The sequence below is a fragment of the Tenrec ecaudatus genome, chromosome 10, assembly GCF_050624435.1.
Source record: "Tenrec ecaudatus isolate mTenEca1 chromosome 10, mTenEca1.hap1, whole genome shotgun sequence".
In the NCBI taxonomy this organism is placed as follows: domain Eukaryota; kingdom Metazoa; phylum Chordata; class Mammalia; order Afrosoricida; family Tenrecidae; genus Tenrec; species Tenrec ecaudatus.
Window position 1 is genome coordinate 135,073,751 of NC_134539.1, and position 18,862 is coordinate 135,092,612.

The 18,862-nt window shown below is 40.9% G+C and overlaps 2 protein-coding genes and 1 long non-coding RNA gene across 8 annotated transcripts in view; 2 read left to right on the forward strand and 1 right to left on the reverse strand.

Annotated features, from left to right (window-relative positions):
• MED1 (mediator complex subunit 1) overlaps positions 1–975 on the reverse strand; it is a 31,352-nt gene extending 30,377 nt beyond the window's left edge. Inside the window, exon 1 of the mRNA XM_075561757.1 lies at positions 733–975. Coding sequence (XP_075417872.1) covers positions 733–757 — 25 coding nt within the window. The 5' untranslated portion in view covers positions 758–975. The remainder of the gene's footprint in view (positions 1–732) is intronic.
• A 103-nt stretch (positions 976–1,078) lies between these two features.
• LOC142459821 (uncharacterized) lies at positions 1,079–6,893 on the forward strand. The gene is made up of 3 exons (XR_012786488.1): positions 1,079–1,144; positions 1,376–1,430; positions 4,544–6,893. It is a non-coding gene; the product is annotated as an uncharacterized LOC142459821 (long non-coding RNA).
• A 177-nt stretch (positions 6,894–7,070) lies between these two features.
• The window catches only part of CDK12 (cyclin dependent kinase 12), a 58,251-nt gene continuing 46,459 nt past the window's right edge, over positions 7,071–18,862 (forward strand). For 4 of the 6 annotated variants that reach the window (XR_012786484.1, XR_012786485.1, XR_012786486.1 and 1 more), the window contains exons 1-2: positions 7,072–8,735; positions 13,008–13,892. Coding sequence is in view for 2 of the 6 variants with exons in the window: in XM_075561759.1 (XP_075417874.1) it covers positions 7,684–8,735; positions 13,008–13,892 (1,937 nt within the window). In the remaining 4 variants the exon portion in view is untranslated. Of the gene's footprint in view, positions 8,736–13,007; positions 13,893–18,862 lie in introns of all 6 variants that reach the window. The other 2 variants (XM_075561758.1, XR_012786487.1) reach the window with 2 other exon arrangements.

The following is an 18,862-nucleotide window of genomic DNA, read 5'->3' on the forward strand; positions in this document are numbered from 1 at the left end:
GGAAGTAACTGTCTTGGACGCTCAAATCACTATTTGTTGGCACAGCTATCCTGTGCCGTGGGCCACACAGAGATGAGTAAGGCAGGGTCACTGATCTACAAAGCTTTGAATCAAGATGACGCACAAATACAATTAGTTTTGTTAGAAAAACTATATCCAAGACAATAAGGAAACAGTTTAAACTGGAGCACTGATCTTTAAAGGGACAGGGTAAGGACACACACAAAAAAGTGTTTTTCAGAAGTTGCTGGTGCGGGCGCTGGAAAGATGAAGTTCAAAGCGTTTTAAAAATAGTCAGCACAACATGGGAACACTGTGACACTCTATAGAGGACTTCTGACTTTCAATACACGGCTCTGATCATTTCACTCACACCAAAGCATCCTCCAGTACTGAAGTCACTATTCAGGCGTCTCTTCTCGCACGAGACATTAACAGTTTTAAATTCACTTGCCTGGTCTCCCACCACGTTAGTCTGTAGGTGCCTCAAGTTCAGATGATTGCCCCTTTAGGGCAGGAAACGTAAACATTAGTTGAGAGCTCCCATAAATAACCCCAAAGTTGGAACTCCACCCTCACCGGGGGCAAACGGACAGAGTTTCAAACTCACACACATCTCGCCTCCTCGACTCAGCCCTCCAAAGTGGCCCCGACGGGGTCCCGACCTCTAGCCCCTTTCACAGGCCTGCCCCCCACAGTGGTGTCCCGCCCTCTTCCCATCCCCTCACTCACCCTCTGCTTCCCCCTGAGCCTTCATCCTGGCGGTGGGAAAGGCCGGCGTTTCCACACAAAAGGATAAGCCCTTCCCACCACAGTGAGGGAACCAAATCGGCTCGGACTCCCGGGACGCAGGGCGCCGATACACTTCCCAGTCTTCCTGGGAAGGCTCAGCCTGAAGTCCCCGGCGGCAAGAGGAGAAGGGTACTCGCGGCCGCCGCCATCTTCCGCAACGGAACTTCCCAAAGCTCGCGAGACTAAATGCGACCCTGCGAGAGTGAAGAGGGCCTCACAATCTCGCGAAAATTGGTCCTGCCCGCTTCTCGCGAGACTCCTCGAGCCCAGCCTTTCTCCTGATTCTGGGAGACCTCAAGTGCCTGGGTCTTGAGCTTGCGAGTGGATAGCTTTCGGCTGCGGTAGGAAACAGGTATTTTTATTTTAGCAATTGAACAGTTCGCAAATTAAAAGCCCCGGCTCTCTTAACTGAACGACTAGTTCTTCGAAAACATTGGTATCAGGTTTTATTAAAGATAAATACTCTTTCTGAGCTGCTAGATAGAATCATCATTATGTCATTCAAAGATATTGGCGTTAGTCGAAGAATCCAACCCGGCACGTTTAATTCTCATTTTCTACTTTGTATTATTTTTCGTTTCAGAAATACTTGTTGAGCAAGTACCCTAGTTTTGAAGATCAAAGAGATTTTTACTAAGGTATATTTATTTGCAGCAAAGCCTCTGTTCTTAATTACATTTAAGGTTCCAAACGGGTTCACAGTTGATTTGTCCCGTCTTTGTAATCATGGTGAGAGCAAGCAGCTTCGCTAATTCTCTACACGAAATCACAAAGAACATGTAGTTATATGTTTTGTAAAGTCTAAGTCTTAATAAAGAGAAATTTAAAACACTGCTGAAAAAGGCGATGGACAATGAAACTGAAGTCCCAGGCTGGTCCTGGACAATGGAGCTGGAAGCATTAAGAGAATATTCTCTTTGTAGTTAAAACTTGAGGGGTTTTGATTTGGTTTTGCTTGGTTTGGGGTGGATGTTGTAATTATTTGTCCACACACAGCCTTGAAAATAACATGATCACAGAAAAATTGGGTCTTAATCTAGTTTGCTTTTGTACTTGTGTTGGCTTCCTACTCTGAAGACTTTCCTATGTTTTAAAAATGCTCTTCAGACATTCTCCAACGTCTTCCCAACATATACTAAAGTTCAAGTTGGTAGGTGCAGCAGTGTAAACTTAGAATAAATATTTGGAAATGTCTTAGATGTGTTTATTGCCACAAAAATACTTATAACCATGCTCCTGAAAGTGCAGTTCAAACTATTTCTTGTTTATGCCTCTTATCTTCATATTTTTTAGTCATTCTGCATTGTTTCCTTGGTGCAGTAATTACCCCTTATTCTGAAAGCCCCACTGCCTAGCCCTGTATGGGGTCTAGTAGGCAAGCTTTTATGTCATTTACAAAGTCTTACTAGAGCCAGCTGTCAGCTACACTCCCTTCATTTCCATAAAATATTCTGGACTCCTTTTACTCCATTCCTTACATTTTCGGGACTTCCATTTATTCAGGGTGAGCCTTCCCCAGCTTATGCCTTCACCTCACTAAGGTTGTCTTACTCAGATCTTCATGTAAGCCTTCTCTGATCTTTGATGCGATCAGGGCCTCTGTTATATCCCTAGAACTAGCACCAACCATCAAAATGAATTGTGTGATGGTTTGTTGAGTACCTTTCTCCCCTGGTAGAAGTTTGTCAACTCCATAATGACTGCATAGAATCTGTTTAAAAGGCTGTATCTTTTCCTGTTGTCAGTGTTCTTCATTCCATAATCATGTATGGGACATTATGTGTGCATTAATTAAGAACTGATTATCAAGTGGTATGAAGATGAAAAGAACCCTTCATGAGCTTACCTGACTTAAACCAAAAACCAAACTCCCTGCCATCGAGCTCATTCTGACTCATAGCGACTCCAGGGCAGGGTAGAACTGCCCATTTGGGTTTCCAAGACTAAGTCCTTTATAAGAGCAGACAGTCTCATCTTTCTCCATTGGAGTGACTGGTAGGTTTGAACCGTTGCCTTTGCAGTTCGCAGCCCAATATGTAATCCACTATGCCACAAATCTGAATCATCTCATTTAGAGGTCGGAAAAGATGGTTGGCCACTGTAACCATACCTATACCATACTCAATGCCACCAAATTGATGTCCGGCTCATAGCAACCCCATGTATGACAGGGTTGGACCCTGTATCCTTCCTTTGACTAGAATGCATGTTTACAGAGACAGATGGCCCAAATTTTCATCCATGGCACCTCTGGGTGAGCTCAGACTAACAAGCTTTAGTAATTAAGCACAAACCATTTGCGCCGCTCAAGAACCTGGCTATATTCGTAGGTACTCAAAAAATCTTGGTTGATGATTATGCATAAAGTTCATATTAATTAATATCAGGTACATAGCCAGACTGTCTCCTGGGTATTATCTAAATAAAAAAGAATGTAATATAGCTAGGAAAATTTTAATTTATAAAGCCAAAATTGCCAAATTTTGATCATAATGGAATGAAACATTATAGCCAGTACTTTTATCTACTGAAAATACATGGGAGGAAAGTGTTTTAAAAATATATACTCTAGGAGAAATAGGTCATTGAACAACAACCAAAAAAAAATTCTAAGAACAATCTTTAGAAATACAGCAAAATGGGAATGATGGGCAAATTCAGAATAACTTTGAAGAAGACTCCAAAGGATTTTTAAAGCTGAACTTTTTAATTGGCTTGTTGAGGTGAAAGGGAAGCAGTATTGTACCTTTAGTTTAATACTTATTTGTACAGCCTAAGTGGAAAACCTTTCTGACCTGCTTCACAGGATTTACAGAAAAAGTATTGCTACTAGTCCAATGGTTCTCAACCTTCCTCATGCCATGACCCTGTCATACACTTCCTCATGTGATGGTGACCCCCAACCATTAAATTCTTTTCCTTGCTACTTCATCACTATCATTTTGCTACTGTTAGGAATCGTCATGTAAATATCTGATGTGCAGGATATATTTTCATTGTTACAATTTGAACATAAAACTGATTCATCATAAAAACAATATTTAATTATATATTGTGAAATATTTATATCTAATTCAAAATAAATGAAATTTTGTCTTGAAGCATGTTGTAGCATGGGTAACAGTCTTCATGCTGGGTAATCGTGTGTGAGCGTATCTGCATGTGGGTGGACCTGCCTGGAGACGGATAGAGGAGCAGTGTCTTGGTTCCTAAGACCACTGGAAATATGTGTTTTCTGATGGTCTTAGGCGACCCCTGTAAAAGGGTCCTTCGAACATTCCAAAGGGGTTGCGACCCACAGGTTGAGAACACCCCCCCCCACACACACACACACACGCCTGATCACCTTATGGTTCACAGAGTAAACCTGTGGCGCCTCCCTGTGAGGTTATGCATATAAAGCAAAACATACCAACCTGGAATAATTGATTTCGAAGTTTATTTTAAGAAGCAACCACCTTTCTCACTACTTGAATTGAACTGTGCTGTATATATGCATACATATTATAAAGATAAAAGTATTCAAAGATTGGCTAAAAGTTCCATTCATTCAAAGATAGTCTCTAGTCCACTTCAAGGGGGTAGCTAACCTTTAGGATTGTTTCTACTGCTTTTCAAACTAGGCGGTCAATTTTATCCATTATCTGTCTTATGCCTTAGGCCAGGCCATCTTCACTCTTCCAGTTTACTGTGAGTATATCTTGGGTCCAAAATTTTTATCTCATTTAAAAGATTTTCTTTTTTCACTTAGGACACGTTTGCAGAACTCAAGGTGGGCCAGTCACTTCATCTCAGCCCATTGAGCCTCATGCCATCCGCAATCCTGTCAGAGATGGTGGGGACTTTTACATCCAGGCCCCAGGCCCTCCTGCAGCAACGTATGAGAAGTTAGCACCCCTGCATTCCAGTCCTTGATTCTATTTTCTTTTCCTTTTTCTGGATAGCGTAATTTTACCCTCTGCATCACCCATACTCAAGCCAAGTTTACCTCATTACTGACTCCCTGGGACAGATGAGCGGTTCTTTAAAATGCCCAGTCCTGCAAGTCTTTACTTGGCCAAATAGCCTCATCTTTCTCTTGCAGAATGGCTGATGGGTGTGAACTGCCACTAACATGGCAGTTAGCGGCCCAGATTCAAAACCCACAGTGCCGCCAGGACTCTTTTAGTTCCTTAGAAGACGAAAACGTTGCCATGAAAAACTTTGGTCGTTTTTAACAGCAATTCAAAGATCGGATGGGAAACTTAAGGGCCAAGGGAGAGCAAGGGAGCAAAACAATTCGGAAATGGTTGTACAGCTTGAAGGAGGTAATCGTTGTCAGTGACTTCCAGTGTGGAATCGGTGTATGTCTTGCTGTGCGTTCTTTGAACAACTTTCTAAAAAAGAAATGTATAGCTAAGATGTATCGATGCAAACAGGTATGAGTTGAGTTAGTCTTCCAGCATGAATATAAACTCAGTACCCTGTAAGTTTTCTCTCTCACCTCAAGTTGCAGTTGTCAAGTGGATACCATATAGATAATTCATAAAAATATTTGCATATATAAATCCTACATACTCTTCCTGGATCCATTTAAAGCTTTTATCAAGCTTTCTCTTACTACTCTCACCCTCTGCACCTCTGCAGTGCTAATAGTATGAATACACTCACTCATGTTGTCCATATTCTGTTTTAGGGCCCTGGGTATGTACTGTGTCCTCAAAACTCTGCCCTTGTGTGGATTCTGAGCAACCACATAGAGCAGAGTAAAACTGCCCCACGGGGTTTTCAAGGTTACAGACCTTTGTCAAAGCAGACTACCATATCTTTCTCCCTCCCTGAACTGCCGATCTTTCCTTTTTGTTAGCCGAGCATGGAGCCACCAGTCTTTCATACCCACGAGACAAAACAAGACCCTCTACCACTGAGTTCCTTTCAACTCACAGGGAGCCTGTCGTGCAAAGTAGGACTGCTCATAGACTTTCCGAGAATAAATTTTTACCAGAGCAGACGGCCGCATCTTTCTGCAGCAGAGTGGCTGGTGGGTTGGTACCACTGACTTTGTGTCTAGCAGACTAATGAGGAACTTAACGGTACCTCCATATCGGTAAATCCCGAACCCAAACCGCGGCTATCAAGTGGATTCCTCCTCATAGCCATCTAGTAGGACAGAATAGAACTGTCCCTTGGGGCAAATCTAGAGGGGCAGATGGCCACACCATTCTCCCTCCTAGTTATGGTGGTGTTGAACTGCTGACCTTGCAGTTAACCTGCCTGCTTCAAAACAGCCTATCACCACCCCACCCAGCCCCTCCAGAATCTAAACCCAGTGCTATCAAGCCATTTTTGACCCAAGGACCCACATATCCAGAGGAGGGCCTTAAATGATCAAAAATAACCTGTCGAATAAAAGAATGACGATCAGATAAATCGCTTCTCTGTGCCTTAGTTTCCTTATTTATTAAACCTTGTTTCAGACGGTTACTGTGAAAATGGCAGTGTGTGTGTGTGTGTGTGTGTGTGTGTGAATATTTGAAAAAATCAGGCCAATATAGGGTTTTTCCTTCTTGTTCGTGAATGCTCTGCTTTTCATAGTCATAATTATAACCTGTGAGATGAGGTTAGATCCCAGGAGAGGTATGGCACGATCCCAAGAGGGAATGAATGTCAGATTCTTAGATTTAAAGCAAAAGGGGGAGCGCAGTGATGAAGGCACTTGTGTTTTCACGTCAGACAGGTGACACTTGCTTTGTTACCTTACGTAAGTTATTTAACCTCCGTGAGGCTCGCGTTATCTGTAAAATAGGGACGAGTAGTCTGTAACCAGGAGAGCTTTGAAAATTCGCGATAACGTATGTTTACTGCGTAGCATGTAGTATCCAACAATGTAAGTGGGGAGCATCAGTAGAAGAGACGAGTTGAATCGTCGCCACTTTTTTTAACCTTTTGCCCTGATAACAATCTTCTTATCCTGGTAGTTAAATGAGTTGTTACAAATTATGCGAAAATTAGTTTGCGTTGGAGCCTTGGTGTATTTGTTCAATGAATTTGCGATAAAGTTTTGATGAAAACAAAATCCTGCCAGTGTTCCGTTTTAATAAAGTTTTGTCCAAACCGAGGGAGGGAGCGCGGTGGAATATAGGGCGGGAGGAGGGGGAAGAGAAGGGATTTATCGCGGGAGTTGGCAAAACGCGTTTCTGGCGAGGGCCTCCCTCCCTCTCGCGTTGTTTCACAAACAGGCGAGAGGTGAAAGGGAAGCAGGAAGTATCGCGAGAGCTAACCAGATTGTCGCGATGACTTGTGGGATTGCCCCCTCCCCCTCTCCTAAGTGCCGTTTCGGTTTAACCTAGTGTGTGACTGAGTCTGAGGGAGCGAGTGAGTGAGGTATTGAGGTGAGGCGGAGGCAAGGAAAGGGGCTCCCTTAGGAACGAGAGACAAAGGGGGCGCGAGGCACCTAGGCCGCGGAATCTCAGCAAAAGAAGCCGCCCCGGGCCGGGCTACCGGGTCGGGGAAGGGCCCGCGCAGTCCTCACAGGGCCCCAGGATCGGAGTCGGCCCCTCAACCCCAGGCCGTCGTCTTACTACTTCCTCGCCCTCCCCGGCGCCGGTACCTGAGGGAGAAGGAAACCAGACTTGAACAGCTACCCGGGTCTCGCAACTCCACTGCTGAAGAACTCTTATTTCTCCCTTGGCACCGTCACCCCCCACCTCATGTAGGAGGGTGCTGAGGAGTTGGGAGGGAGGAGGAGCCTGGGCTACATACAGCCCACCCCCCCTCCAGGGGCACTTCCCTCCCCACCCCCCTCCACGGGCACTTTGGTGGGTGTGGGCTTGGGGCTGGAGGGGGAGGGTGGGGCCTACTTTGTGGAGTGCTGGGGAACTTTTTCCCCTTCTTGAAGCCAGGGGAAAGGGAATGCCCAATTCAGAAAGACATGGGGGCAAGAAGGACGGTGGTGGAGGCGCTTCTGGAACTTTGCAGCCGTCATCGGGAGGTGGCAGCTCCAACAGCAGAGAGCGTCACCGCTTGGTGTCGAAGCACAAACGGCATAAATCCAAGCACTCCAAAGACATGGGGTTGGTGACCACTGAAGTAGCACCTTTGGGTACAATTATCAAACCTTTAGTGGAATACGACGACATCAGCTCTGACTCGGACACCTTCTCGGATGACATGGCCTTTAAACTAGATAGGAGAGAGAATGATGAGCGCCGGGGAGCGGATCGGAGCGATCGCCTGCACAAGCACCGTCACCACCAGCACCGACGCTCCCGGGACTTAGTCAAAAGCAAACCGACGGAAAAGGTGAAAATCCAGGAAGTCTCCAGCAAGTCGGGATCGACGAAGGACCGGGGCTCAGCAAGTGCAAAGCGTTCAAACGAGGAGAACGAGGACTACGGGAAGTCACAGCTGTCGAAGAGCAGCGGCAGCCTCAAGGAATCCAGATCTTCCAAGCTCCATAAAGAGAAACCCCGGAAAGAGCGCGAGGTGAAGTCGGGGCACAAAGATCGGAGTAAAAGTCATCGGAAAAGGGAAACACCCAAAAGTTACAAAACCGCGGACAGCCCCAAACGGCGATCCCGGAGCCCCCACCGGAAGTGGTCCGACAGCCCCAAGCAAGATGAGAGCCCCTCGGGAGCATCTTACGGCCAGGATTATGACCTTAGCCCGCCGAGATCTCACACCTCCAGCAATTATGATTCCTACAAGAAGAGTCCAGGAAGCACCTCCCGAAGGCAGTCCGCTAGCCCTCCTTACAAGGAGCCTTCGGCCTACCAGTCCAGCACTCGCTCGCCCAGCCCCTACAGTAGACGCCAGCGGTCTGTGAGCCCCTATAGCCGGCGGAGATCATCCAGCTACGAAAGGAGCGGTTCTTACAGTGGTAGGTCACCCAGCCCCTACGGTCGGAGGCGGTCCAGCAGCCCGTTCATGAGCAAGCGGTCCCTGAGTCGGAGCCCACTTCCCAGGTAAGTCAGTCCTCTGGCAGCCCCTTCTCGTTTGGGGTGGGCTACGTAACAGGAGCTGGGCGCTCATTCCCTGGGCTGGTGTATCCATGAAGGCCCCCGGTGTGTTCCAGCCCTCACGGACTTCGGGGTGGGGAGTAGAAGGGGGTTAACCTCCTCTAGATCCAGCATCAAAGATGCAGCCGAGGCGCATGGCTGGCTGGACCTGCTCAAGGTAAGTGCTTCTCCCCACAGACCCCCTGCTCAGCCAGAGCAAAAGTTGGACCTGGTCCCCAGGGTGGGCCTAACTTTAGTTTGCTTTGTCTTAATCATCTGTAATCACCTGGGCACGAATGCTTTAGGTTTTATTGACTTGGATTGGGGAATTAAGCAATTACAAATTCTCATTTGTATTATCTTGATGCTATTTGACTAGGCCATCCCACCATATGTGCTGCTTCTAAACCTGTAAAGTGTTCCCATTTCCTAATTGATGGAGTCTTAATAACTCGTTAAGATGCACGTATTTTGAACTAGTTTTTCTAGTGGAAATTCCACCAGCTGATTTCTTTTACTTTTGGTGGTATAGCCTGGCAGAATTTGGTTTTAATGACCATTTGGTTTTCTTCTTTAATTGCAAATACCCATATATACATTTATAAATGCACATGTGTTATCTTGGTGGTGCTGTAGATTAGGTAGTGAGTGGGCTACTAAACCCCAAGGTGGACAGTTCAAACCCACCAGCCGCTATGCAGGATAAAGATGAGGCTGGCTAACCCAGTAACTATTTAGTCTCAGAAACCCTGTACAGGGCCACTCCGAATCAGAACTCGATGGCAGTGTGTTTGGCTTTGGGTTTCTACACACGCGCACGCACACACGCACTTCAAGAGGTTTGAGGGGAAATTACTTTTCTATTCCCATTTTTCCATTAACTTTTTGAAGCCCCGGCATATGCACTTATATACTGTGAATATAAATAAAGCCAATTTGCCACTTTGACATTTTTGCATGTACATTTCTTTGATACTAATTACCTTAATCATGTTGATCAACTGTCACAGTGAACTAAACTTTGTACCCCTAAAGCCATGACTCCTTTTTTTCCTTCCCTCACACTCTGGTAACCACCAGTAAACTTTGTTCTTTATACAGTTGCCTACTCTGGGTATTTCATTTAAGTGGGAGCATACAGTATTTGACCTTTTAGGCTGACCTTTTCACTCAGCAAAATTTCACGATCCTTAGTTTTCCTTATTTCCGTTTTCTTTACATCACCATTACCTTACCTTGTGACCACAAGCAATATCCCCAATCTTTTCCTTTAAAAATGGTGGTAATACCTTCATGGTGATATTCTTGTGAGAAAGGCATGTTCATTTGAAATTTTATTGTTGAAATGAATTATCTCTGGGAAACTCTCAGTTCCCCATGTAAGGTTTATGTACCACTCATGGACTCGCTCTGTCTACAAAAGCAGAATGTGGACTTTGGGGTTCTTAAGTGGGAATCTTTGGGGAATCTGAATGGACTTGTATCGCTGGTTTTGTGATCTTTGGCAAAGTATTTAATTTCTCCATACCTGAATTTCTTCTTGTTTAAAATGATAACCTATTCTTAGTTTTGTTGTCTCTCACAATTCAAGTATGGAGAAATTAGAGTATATATTTATATATACACATACAGATAACAGAGCACCACTAGGTAACTTCTGCCTGTGAATCAGGATAGTGTTGAAAACTAGTTGAGAATTTATATTAATTTGAAAAACTCCATGCAAGCCTTTTATATGTCAGTGTGTGTAATTTTTGCTGACATTAATTACTTATGAGCTAGTTTGAATTCTAACTCCATGATTCCTAGGTGTCAGCATCTAAAGTTTCTTAGTCATTTTTCCCCCTAATTATATACTTTCAACTACAAAGTAGTTGGGAAAATTGCATATATATCGTTTAGATTGTATCACATGTTTATCCATCTCCATTTAGCCATCAGTCCGTTATTTTATTTTTTCCTCTCAAAGTAAGTGGCGGGCATCAATATACTTTAGTCAAACATGCTAGCATGTATACTATTTGCTCCAATTAAATTGTTTTTGAAGGGGTGAAGACTGACAGTTATAGACATTAAATGCATGTCTGAGATGTACTATTTGTAAAGTTACTTAGTTTTGACTTGTCTTTTTTTTTTCAAGGAAGCATTTTCGAAACATAAATGTTCTTGAATGAGTAGCCTCATTAAGACTCTTGTGCTCTGGGAAGTACATTGAGGCTGAAATGTGAAAACAAGTTTGAATAACAACTACTTCTTTGCAATGATTCCTTTTGGATTCATGGAGAAAATGGCCCATCTTAAGTTCTGCCTTCCTCTTAATTGGCACTAGTGCAAGAATGATAAAAATAAATCCACAAAACGTTGGAAGTATAGTACAGTGCCATAGTGTTTTTAGAGTTACAGGTTACATTTTGGTTAGTCTGCCAGCACATTTTGTTTGTATATATATACATCGCATATTTCGATTTATGAGTTGTTATCTACTATTACCTATTTTAAACACCCACCACCACCACCACTTTTTCTCCTCATTCTGGAGGCCCATCTGGATTTCAAATACAGCATTTGTATCATTAAAAGTGTCATAAGTGAGTGGCCATCTAAATGTCCTATAATACAGGAGGCTTCTATTGTTAATTGAAAGACTTATAGCAGAGGGTTCTAGGAAGATTTGGCCATGCTGTAAGACTAAAGAAATAAGGTTTGTAGTGAGTGCATAATCTGTAGAATATCTAGTGTTAGGGGATCTGGAAGTTTTGCCTATAATTGAGGCAGCGAAACTTTTTTGTTTCATCTAAATTGTATAAGAGAAATAGTAATTTTCTTGAGTATTTTTATTTCATTAATTCACATAACTATTTTTCAGTATTTTCTATCTTTGTGCTCAAATGTTTTCTAATTTGAGTTCTGCTGATTCCAATAATGGCTCCCTATTTGGAATGCTGCATCTTTGGAGTAACTCCAAAAGCAGTATCAGTCAAAGAAAACCACGACTGCTGTCGTGTGCGGCTTCTCCAACACGTACGCGCTATTTTAAATTTACCAGTGACCTAGGGCCACGGTGATCATCGGATTGGGAACAATTTGCTTTAGTCCTGGCTGGGTAAACGCTGTTTTGTCTAGTGGCATTACTGTTGTGGTTCATGGCATTCCCCACCCACCCACACACACATTAAGGCTTGAGCAGGTTAAACTTTACTTTAAAAAGCAAAAAAGATTTAATGAAATTTGGGTTTCAGTTTAAAATAATCTGCTTCGTAAATTCTCAGACTTTATTTCCCAATTCTTTCAAAGGAAGTAAATAAATTGAAAGCACAATAATGCACCTTACTGTAGAAGTTTCAAAAAAATTGATTGGGAATTATTTTATATTTAAAAATACCAGTGTAGTCATAACTTTATTATAAATCAGTGATATAAGTAACAAGATTTTCCTGGGATCTTCCAAGTAAGTAACTGTAGTTTTAAAATTTAGGTTTTCTTGAAGCATATGGGTTACTTTTGAGTTCCTGATTAACATGTTCTATCTCTGATTCTTTGTCATATTTTTCACTTTATTGAAGAGTAAAACTAAATTTTGAAAGAAACCACTGTGAATATGCATATTTCTTTTCCAAGGTGTAAAATATATTTATATATATATATATACAATTTTCTTCAATTGAATACAATAGTGGATAATTTTTTAGTGTGTCCAGGTTGTTCCTCTATTATTAACATCTTATATGAAGTATATGCTGATTGTAATTAAGGAACCAGTATTGATAACTTTATTCATATTTTCTTAGGTTTTACCAACATAATACTCTTTGCATTTCCAGATCCTATCCAAGATTGTTGTATGCAATGATTCAGAATGAGCCTATAGGACCGATAAAGCTATCCCATAGGGTTTTCAGGTCTATATTCTTTTAAAAGTATTTATTTATTTTCGAGTCTATCTTCTTTATGAATGCAGATTGCCACACTTTCCTCCTGCGGAATAGCTAGTGGGTCTTAACCGTCTACCTCTCACTTAGCAGCCAAGCACTTAGCCACTTTACCACTGGGACTCCTGCCTGTCCAGGGAATCACGTTATATGTAGTCATCCTGGCTCTTGGCTCTGGCAGTGTATCAGACTTTCCTTTTTGTTCTGATAATACTTACTGTATTTCTCCACAGCTTATTTTACTAATCTATTTTCCTTCATCTGTGGCTGAAGTCTATCCTTTTAAAACTGCCATTTCCTTTTTCTGCAGGAAATCCATGAAGTCCAGAAGTAGAAGTCCTGCATATTCAAGACATTCATCTTCTCATAGTAAAAAGAAGAGATCCGGGTCACGCAGCCGGCATTCCAGTATCTCACCTGTCAGGCTTCCGTTGAACTCCAGCCTGGGAGCTGAACTCAGTAGGAAAAAGAAAGAAAGAGCCGCCGCTGCTGCAGCAGCAAAAGTGGATGGAAAGGAACCCAAGGGATCACCTGTATTTTTATCCAAAAGAGAGAACAGTTCCGTAGAGGCTAAGGATGCAGGCGCGGGGTCTAAAAAGTTACCCAGGGTTGTGAAAGTGGAAAAATCAGCCACAGATACTGAACTGGTGAATGTAACTCATCCACACACAGAAATTAAAAATTCTTTAGATACAGGGAAAGTAAAGTTGGATGAGAACTCTGCAAAACATCCTACTGTTAAGGATTTGAAAGCACAGGGAACAAAGGACTCTAAACCCGTAGCATTGAAAGAGGAGATTGTTACTCCAAAGGAGACAGAAACACCAGAAAAGGAAACCCTTCCACCTCTCCCCACAGTTACTTCTCCACCACCTCCTTTACCAACTGCTACCCCTCCACCTCAGACACCTCCTTTGCCACCTTTGCCTCCACTACCAACTGTTCCACAGCAACCACCTCTGCCTCCTCCCCAAACAGGGATTAGTCAGGCTCTTGCTTCTAGCTCTTGTGCTTTGCCCTCTTCTGCTCACCCAAGGACATCTACTCTGTCCTCTCAGACAAATTCTCAGCCCCCTGTACAGGTTTCTGTGAAGACTCAAGTGTCTGTAATAGCTGCTATTCCACATCTGAAAACTTCAACATTGCCTCCTCTGCCTCTCCCGCCCTTGTTACCTGGAGATGATGACATGGATAGGTAAGTTCCCCAGTTAATTTGAGAAAAATCGGCCCTCCTGATCCTTGGGTAATATATTTTCTGTGCGCATACTTTGTCAGAACTACTCTAGTCTATGGTTTTATTAATGAAACATTCCTTTCATGTTTGGCTTTCAGTATAAAGGTCCATATTTATGGTATTTTTACTTGAGAAGTTTTATGATTTCAGATTCTAATAACCCAGGTTCTCATAATTTCATTTACTACTATTTTTTAATTCTGATTTCAAAAATCAATAGTTTTACAATTAATTTTTAATACTTTGAGAAAAATTAAAAGAATAATGCAATTTGCAGCCATGTATTTTTTAACCGAGATTCAGCAATTGTTAGCTTTTTACTATATTTGCTTTAATTACTAATATCATGACTATCATGACATTTCAATTTTAACTGTCAAAATATCTCTCCTAAGAACTTTATGTCAACACAATACCTTCATTACCCTAAAAATATTTAATATTACTTATTAAGAAAATCATCAATAGTAATATTATTTGAATACTCATGTTGTTGGGTCTCGTTGGGTTTCTTACCAACTCCTGGTGACAGAGTCAGAGGAGAACTGCCCCAGAATGCTTGTTTGGCTGTAATCTTTCTGAGAGCAAGCCCCCTCCCCCCCGAACCACTGTGTCCGTTCAGACCACAAGTCTTCAGGAAGCAGCCAAGCATTATTGCCGTTCCAGAACCTCTACAAACATTCCTAGTACATAGTCCCCAAAATGTCTTTTATAGCTGAGTTTTTGTGTTTGTTTTGTCTCCTGATCCAGAATCCAGATCGTTCTTATTACATATAAGGCTTCTATATAATAAAAATGATACAAGAAGCAAAAGAATATGTAGAATCTTTGCTAATTAGAATATAATTCACAATGAAATGATAGCCAAAGATCTAATTTTAATAATTGTTCTGAGTATTGAGAATGATTATATTCTCTTATATTCTGGATCTCGTTAGGATATTTACTTACTTAATTTCTTGGCAGGAGCTAGGCAAGAACCACCAAACACACATTAGCAGTGATCCATGCCGTGACAATCTTAATGTTACTGGTCCTTCTACTGAGGTCCCTCCCTCTTATTCTCTAGGAGATGAGTTGGTTTTTTTATTGTAACAAACTCAGATGTGCATGGAAAAATAAATACCACTTGTCTTGCATTCCAGACCATCTCCAAAGTCTCCTTTACTTTTAGTTAAGTTTTAGTGAGATACATTTCAGCCCTCAGTCTGCATTCTCCCAGACCTAGTCTGTGCCTTATCGGACAGTACAAATGCATGAAATAAAAAAAGAGATACCTTAAAAGAATGGTGTCATTCCTATTCATAGTGGTAAAACTGATTTTAAAGAAATTCCATATGCTCTGTATGTATTTATGAATTGTGCCACATCCTAATAACTACAAAGGATAATAGAACCTCAAGTTTATGTAGCAAAGTTTGAGGTACACAATCTACTTTTCACAGATTGATTACTTGTTTTTGCACCTTTAGTTAGGAAACATTTGAGCATTATTCAAAAGGACCCTTGCCCATGACGTGCCCACAGGAACCTCTTTTAAATATTAGTGTACACAGTTACTAGAACAATATAAATGTGGCAAGGAATCTTGATTTAGAATTCTTATTTACTTGGCTAACCCAAGTTTACATATAATAGTTGAGCTTACATTTGTCAGTGTAGAATGCAAATTTCCAGAAAGGGCTAATTTTTAATTGAAGCCACATGGAATTTTTATCTTTCAACCTGAGGAATAAAGTAAGGCTATGTAGGCCTTGGGGAATGTGTGGATGAGAGAATGGAATGAACAAAACTATTTTTGCTATACACTGGTTACTGTAATATCCTAGTCTTAGGTAGTTATTTGTAAATTTTTGACATTTTAATATCAGTTGATCTTAAAGCTTTTATTGTTCTCCATATATCAAATTCACCATCATGAAGTCAATTCCAACTCATAACGACCCTACAAGACAGCATAGAACTGCCGCTTGGGGTCTCCCGGGCTGTAAATCTGTATGGGAGCCATCTTTCTGCAGGGAGCAGATAGTGGTTTTGAACTGCTGCTGTTCTTGTGGCTAGTAGTCCTAGCCTGTCACATAACCCACTACATCAGCAAGGGTCCTCTCGCCACATCCAGTGTTCGCAAATTGCTAATGATAGAAAAATAGAAATGAGAACTTCTTCCATTAATCTTACATTTGCATTCTCAAGTTTTAAATTTTAGGTGAATAAAAAAATGTTGATGGTCTCCCCAGATACCAGCTGCTCCTACCTTTACATGAATAAGTAATAAATTATATGTAGGAAGACATTTCCAAATGAAATCTGAAAGTTGTGTTGGAAACCCATTTGTGTTTCTCTGTATTACAATGCTTGGCTGCTCACCAGAAGGCTGATGGTTTGATTCACTGGATCACATTGTGGGAGAATGACTTGGTTTTCCATTCCCCTAAATACTATAACTTAGAAAGCTCTTGGAGTCACTATGAGTACAAAATAGACACAATTGCACCTGACAACAACATTGAAAACCCTTGCTGATGCTACGTCTATCACTTGTTTAGTGTCAAGTACCAATGGTTGCAGACATCCACTTCTGACTCATAGTATTTAGATATTCATTTATATTGATACATGGTATGTGGCTTAGCTTTTCTGTATACGGTTTTTAGAAATTTTAACTGCTTATCTTTTTATCTTGTTTTCTTCTGCCTTATTTTTCTAAAAGTGTTCATTTGGAGTTTATCTGTGTTCTATATTATTATTTTTTTAATTGTGTAGAAGTATTGAGAATCTCTATAGAAAAGAAAGTGAGGATCTTTTTGACCATTCCAGTTTTATTTTGGATTTTGCTAGTAGAAGGCTTGGTTCTTGCATTTTATGTACTCAAACTCACTTTTAATATGTTTTTAGTATGTTAAGTACTAAAATGTAAATTCCATAATCATTCTTTATTAGCAACAAAGGCTTCTTGTTAGAGGTAATCATATTATACCTACAACTCAAATCTCATCTTACTAAGACTAGATAACTAAAATGTGGGGAGTTTAAAAGCTTCATGGTTTTGTTTTCGCGTTTAGTTACTTTACACATATAACCACTACATGTGCACCCATCCTCAGATAAATGGAGAACCCGGAAATACTGATGGATAAGAGTAAACCAGCACTTCTGGTGCCTATTATCAATTAGGTCTTTATCATTCCAGTATTACTTTTCTCTTATGTTAGACCCACTTTGTATCTGCCACATGTCCTTAGTATTTTATGTTGTTGTTATTCGTTGCTGTCAGTCCAGCTCTTGAAGACCCCGCATCTACAAGAGTTGGTGCGTGTTACAAGGCTGGAACCTTTTAGAAGCAGAGAGGTCTGTCTTCTGAGGCATCTGGATGTGGGCTGCAGACACCATCCTATTGACTGATAGTTGAGCATTTAGCCATTTGTGCCACTCAGTGACTCTTGAACACTTTATAGAGCTCTCTTCTACTGTCCTGCACGAACGGGGAAAGGCCATGATATTAGACACAGCAGTTTTAATGAGCCAACATTATTTCAGCGTTTTTGGTATAATAGTCTAAGTAGGGCTTGACCTCTATTCAAACTGTGCAGTAGTACATTTCTTAACAAACATTATTTGTTAGGTATGCAAGAAATACAATTTTTCCAAACCTATTTTATGTATTTTCTTAGTAGCAAACACTAATCTGAACCCATATAACCATAGAAAAAAGAAAATTAAATATAAAACTTTTATCTTAACTTGAAATGATGATCATTCATATACTTACATTCTTGTTCTTTAGTGAAGCAGGACTAAGAAATATATTTCTAAGGCATGAGGAATTGAGATTTATAAAAATATTCTGACATGAGTAGTTGAAAAATAAGGGATTATTTTTTTCTTTCCAACGGTCTTAAAATTGGGTATGTAGGGTTTCTTTTCTTTTTATTAATTTCTAATGATCCTGACTTAAGAATTTTTGTTATTGGACTCCATTCTGAGGATAGTGCAAATTCTAATAATGTTGCTTATTCATAACTACTAGTAACTCAATAGAAAGTTTTAGAAGTTTCATTTTACATTACAATCACTCCCAGTTCTGGCTGATATGTGGTTCCTTTATTCTACCTTGATTTCATAAGGCATTTAAGTAATGAAAATTAGTAAGGAGGCAGTAGCTTTTGAGAGTTTGATTTTGGGTTTTTTTTGAGAGTTTATTCTTATATTTTAAATTCATATTCTCCTTTGGAGAAGAGTTAGCATTTCACACACAATGGGCAGCAACATACTTTTAAAAGATAGGTTGCTAAGGATTTAAAAGATATATTAGTGTTCTTTATCATTATGTGGGAAGATTCACGTAAAGAATATGTATATATGTGCATGTGTACTTTCAGAAAAGTGCAAGATCCTACTGTGATTGAGATTTCAGATTCTTTTCATTCTCCTGACGTTGAGGGAATAGAGAAGCCTTCACTGTCTGGTTTTATTTGTATGCATACATGAGATGTGCTGTATTGACATACATGAGATGCTTAGCATTGGATTTCAAAATTACTTTTCCTATCTTCCAGTAGAGCTAGCCCCTCTCTGCCCCAACTGATTGTCCTGAGAGGCCTTTTGCTACCTTAATGATTCTAAGAGTAGTTATTTGGGATGCCCTTTAGATTTTTACTTTGAAAGGTTTTATCGATTTTTCTGATCAGAGATAGTTTTCCTCTTCCAAATTAGAATAAATCAGTTATATTCACCAGTGTTAATTTCCTGTAAAAACCCTAAAATACCATTCAAAGGAGTCGTAGAGGTGTTGTGGGTTATGGGTTAAGGAGCAGTAAAACTGTTCAGTCAATTTTAACCTACGAACCAGCCTCTTGACAGCAGAAAGGTGAGGCTTTTTACTCCCCTAAAGATTTACATCCTCAGAAACCCAAAGGGGCAGTTTTCCTCTG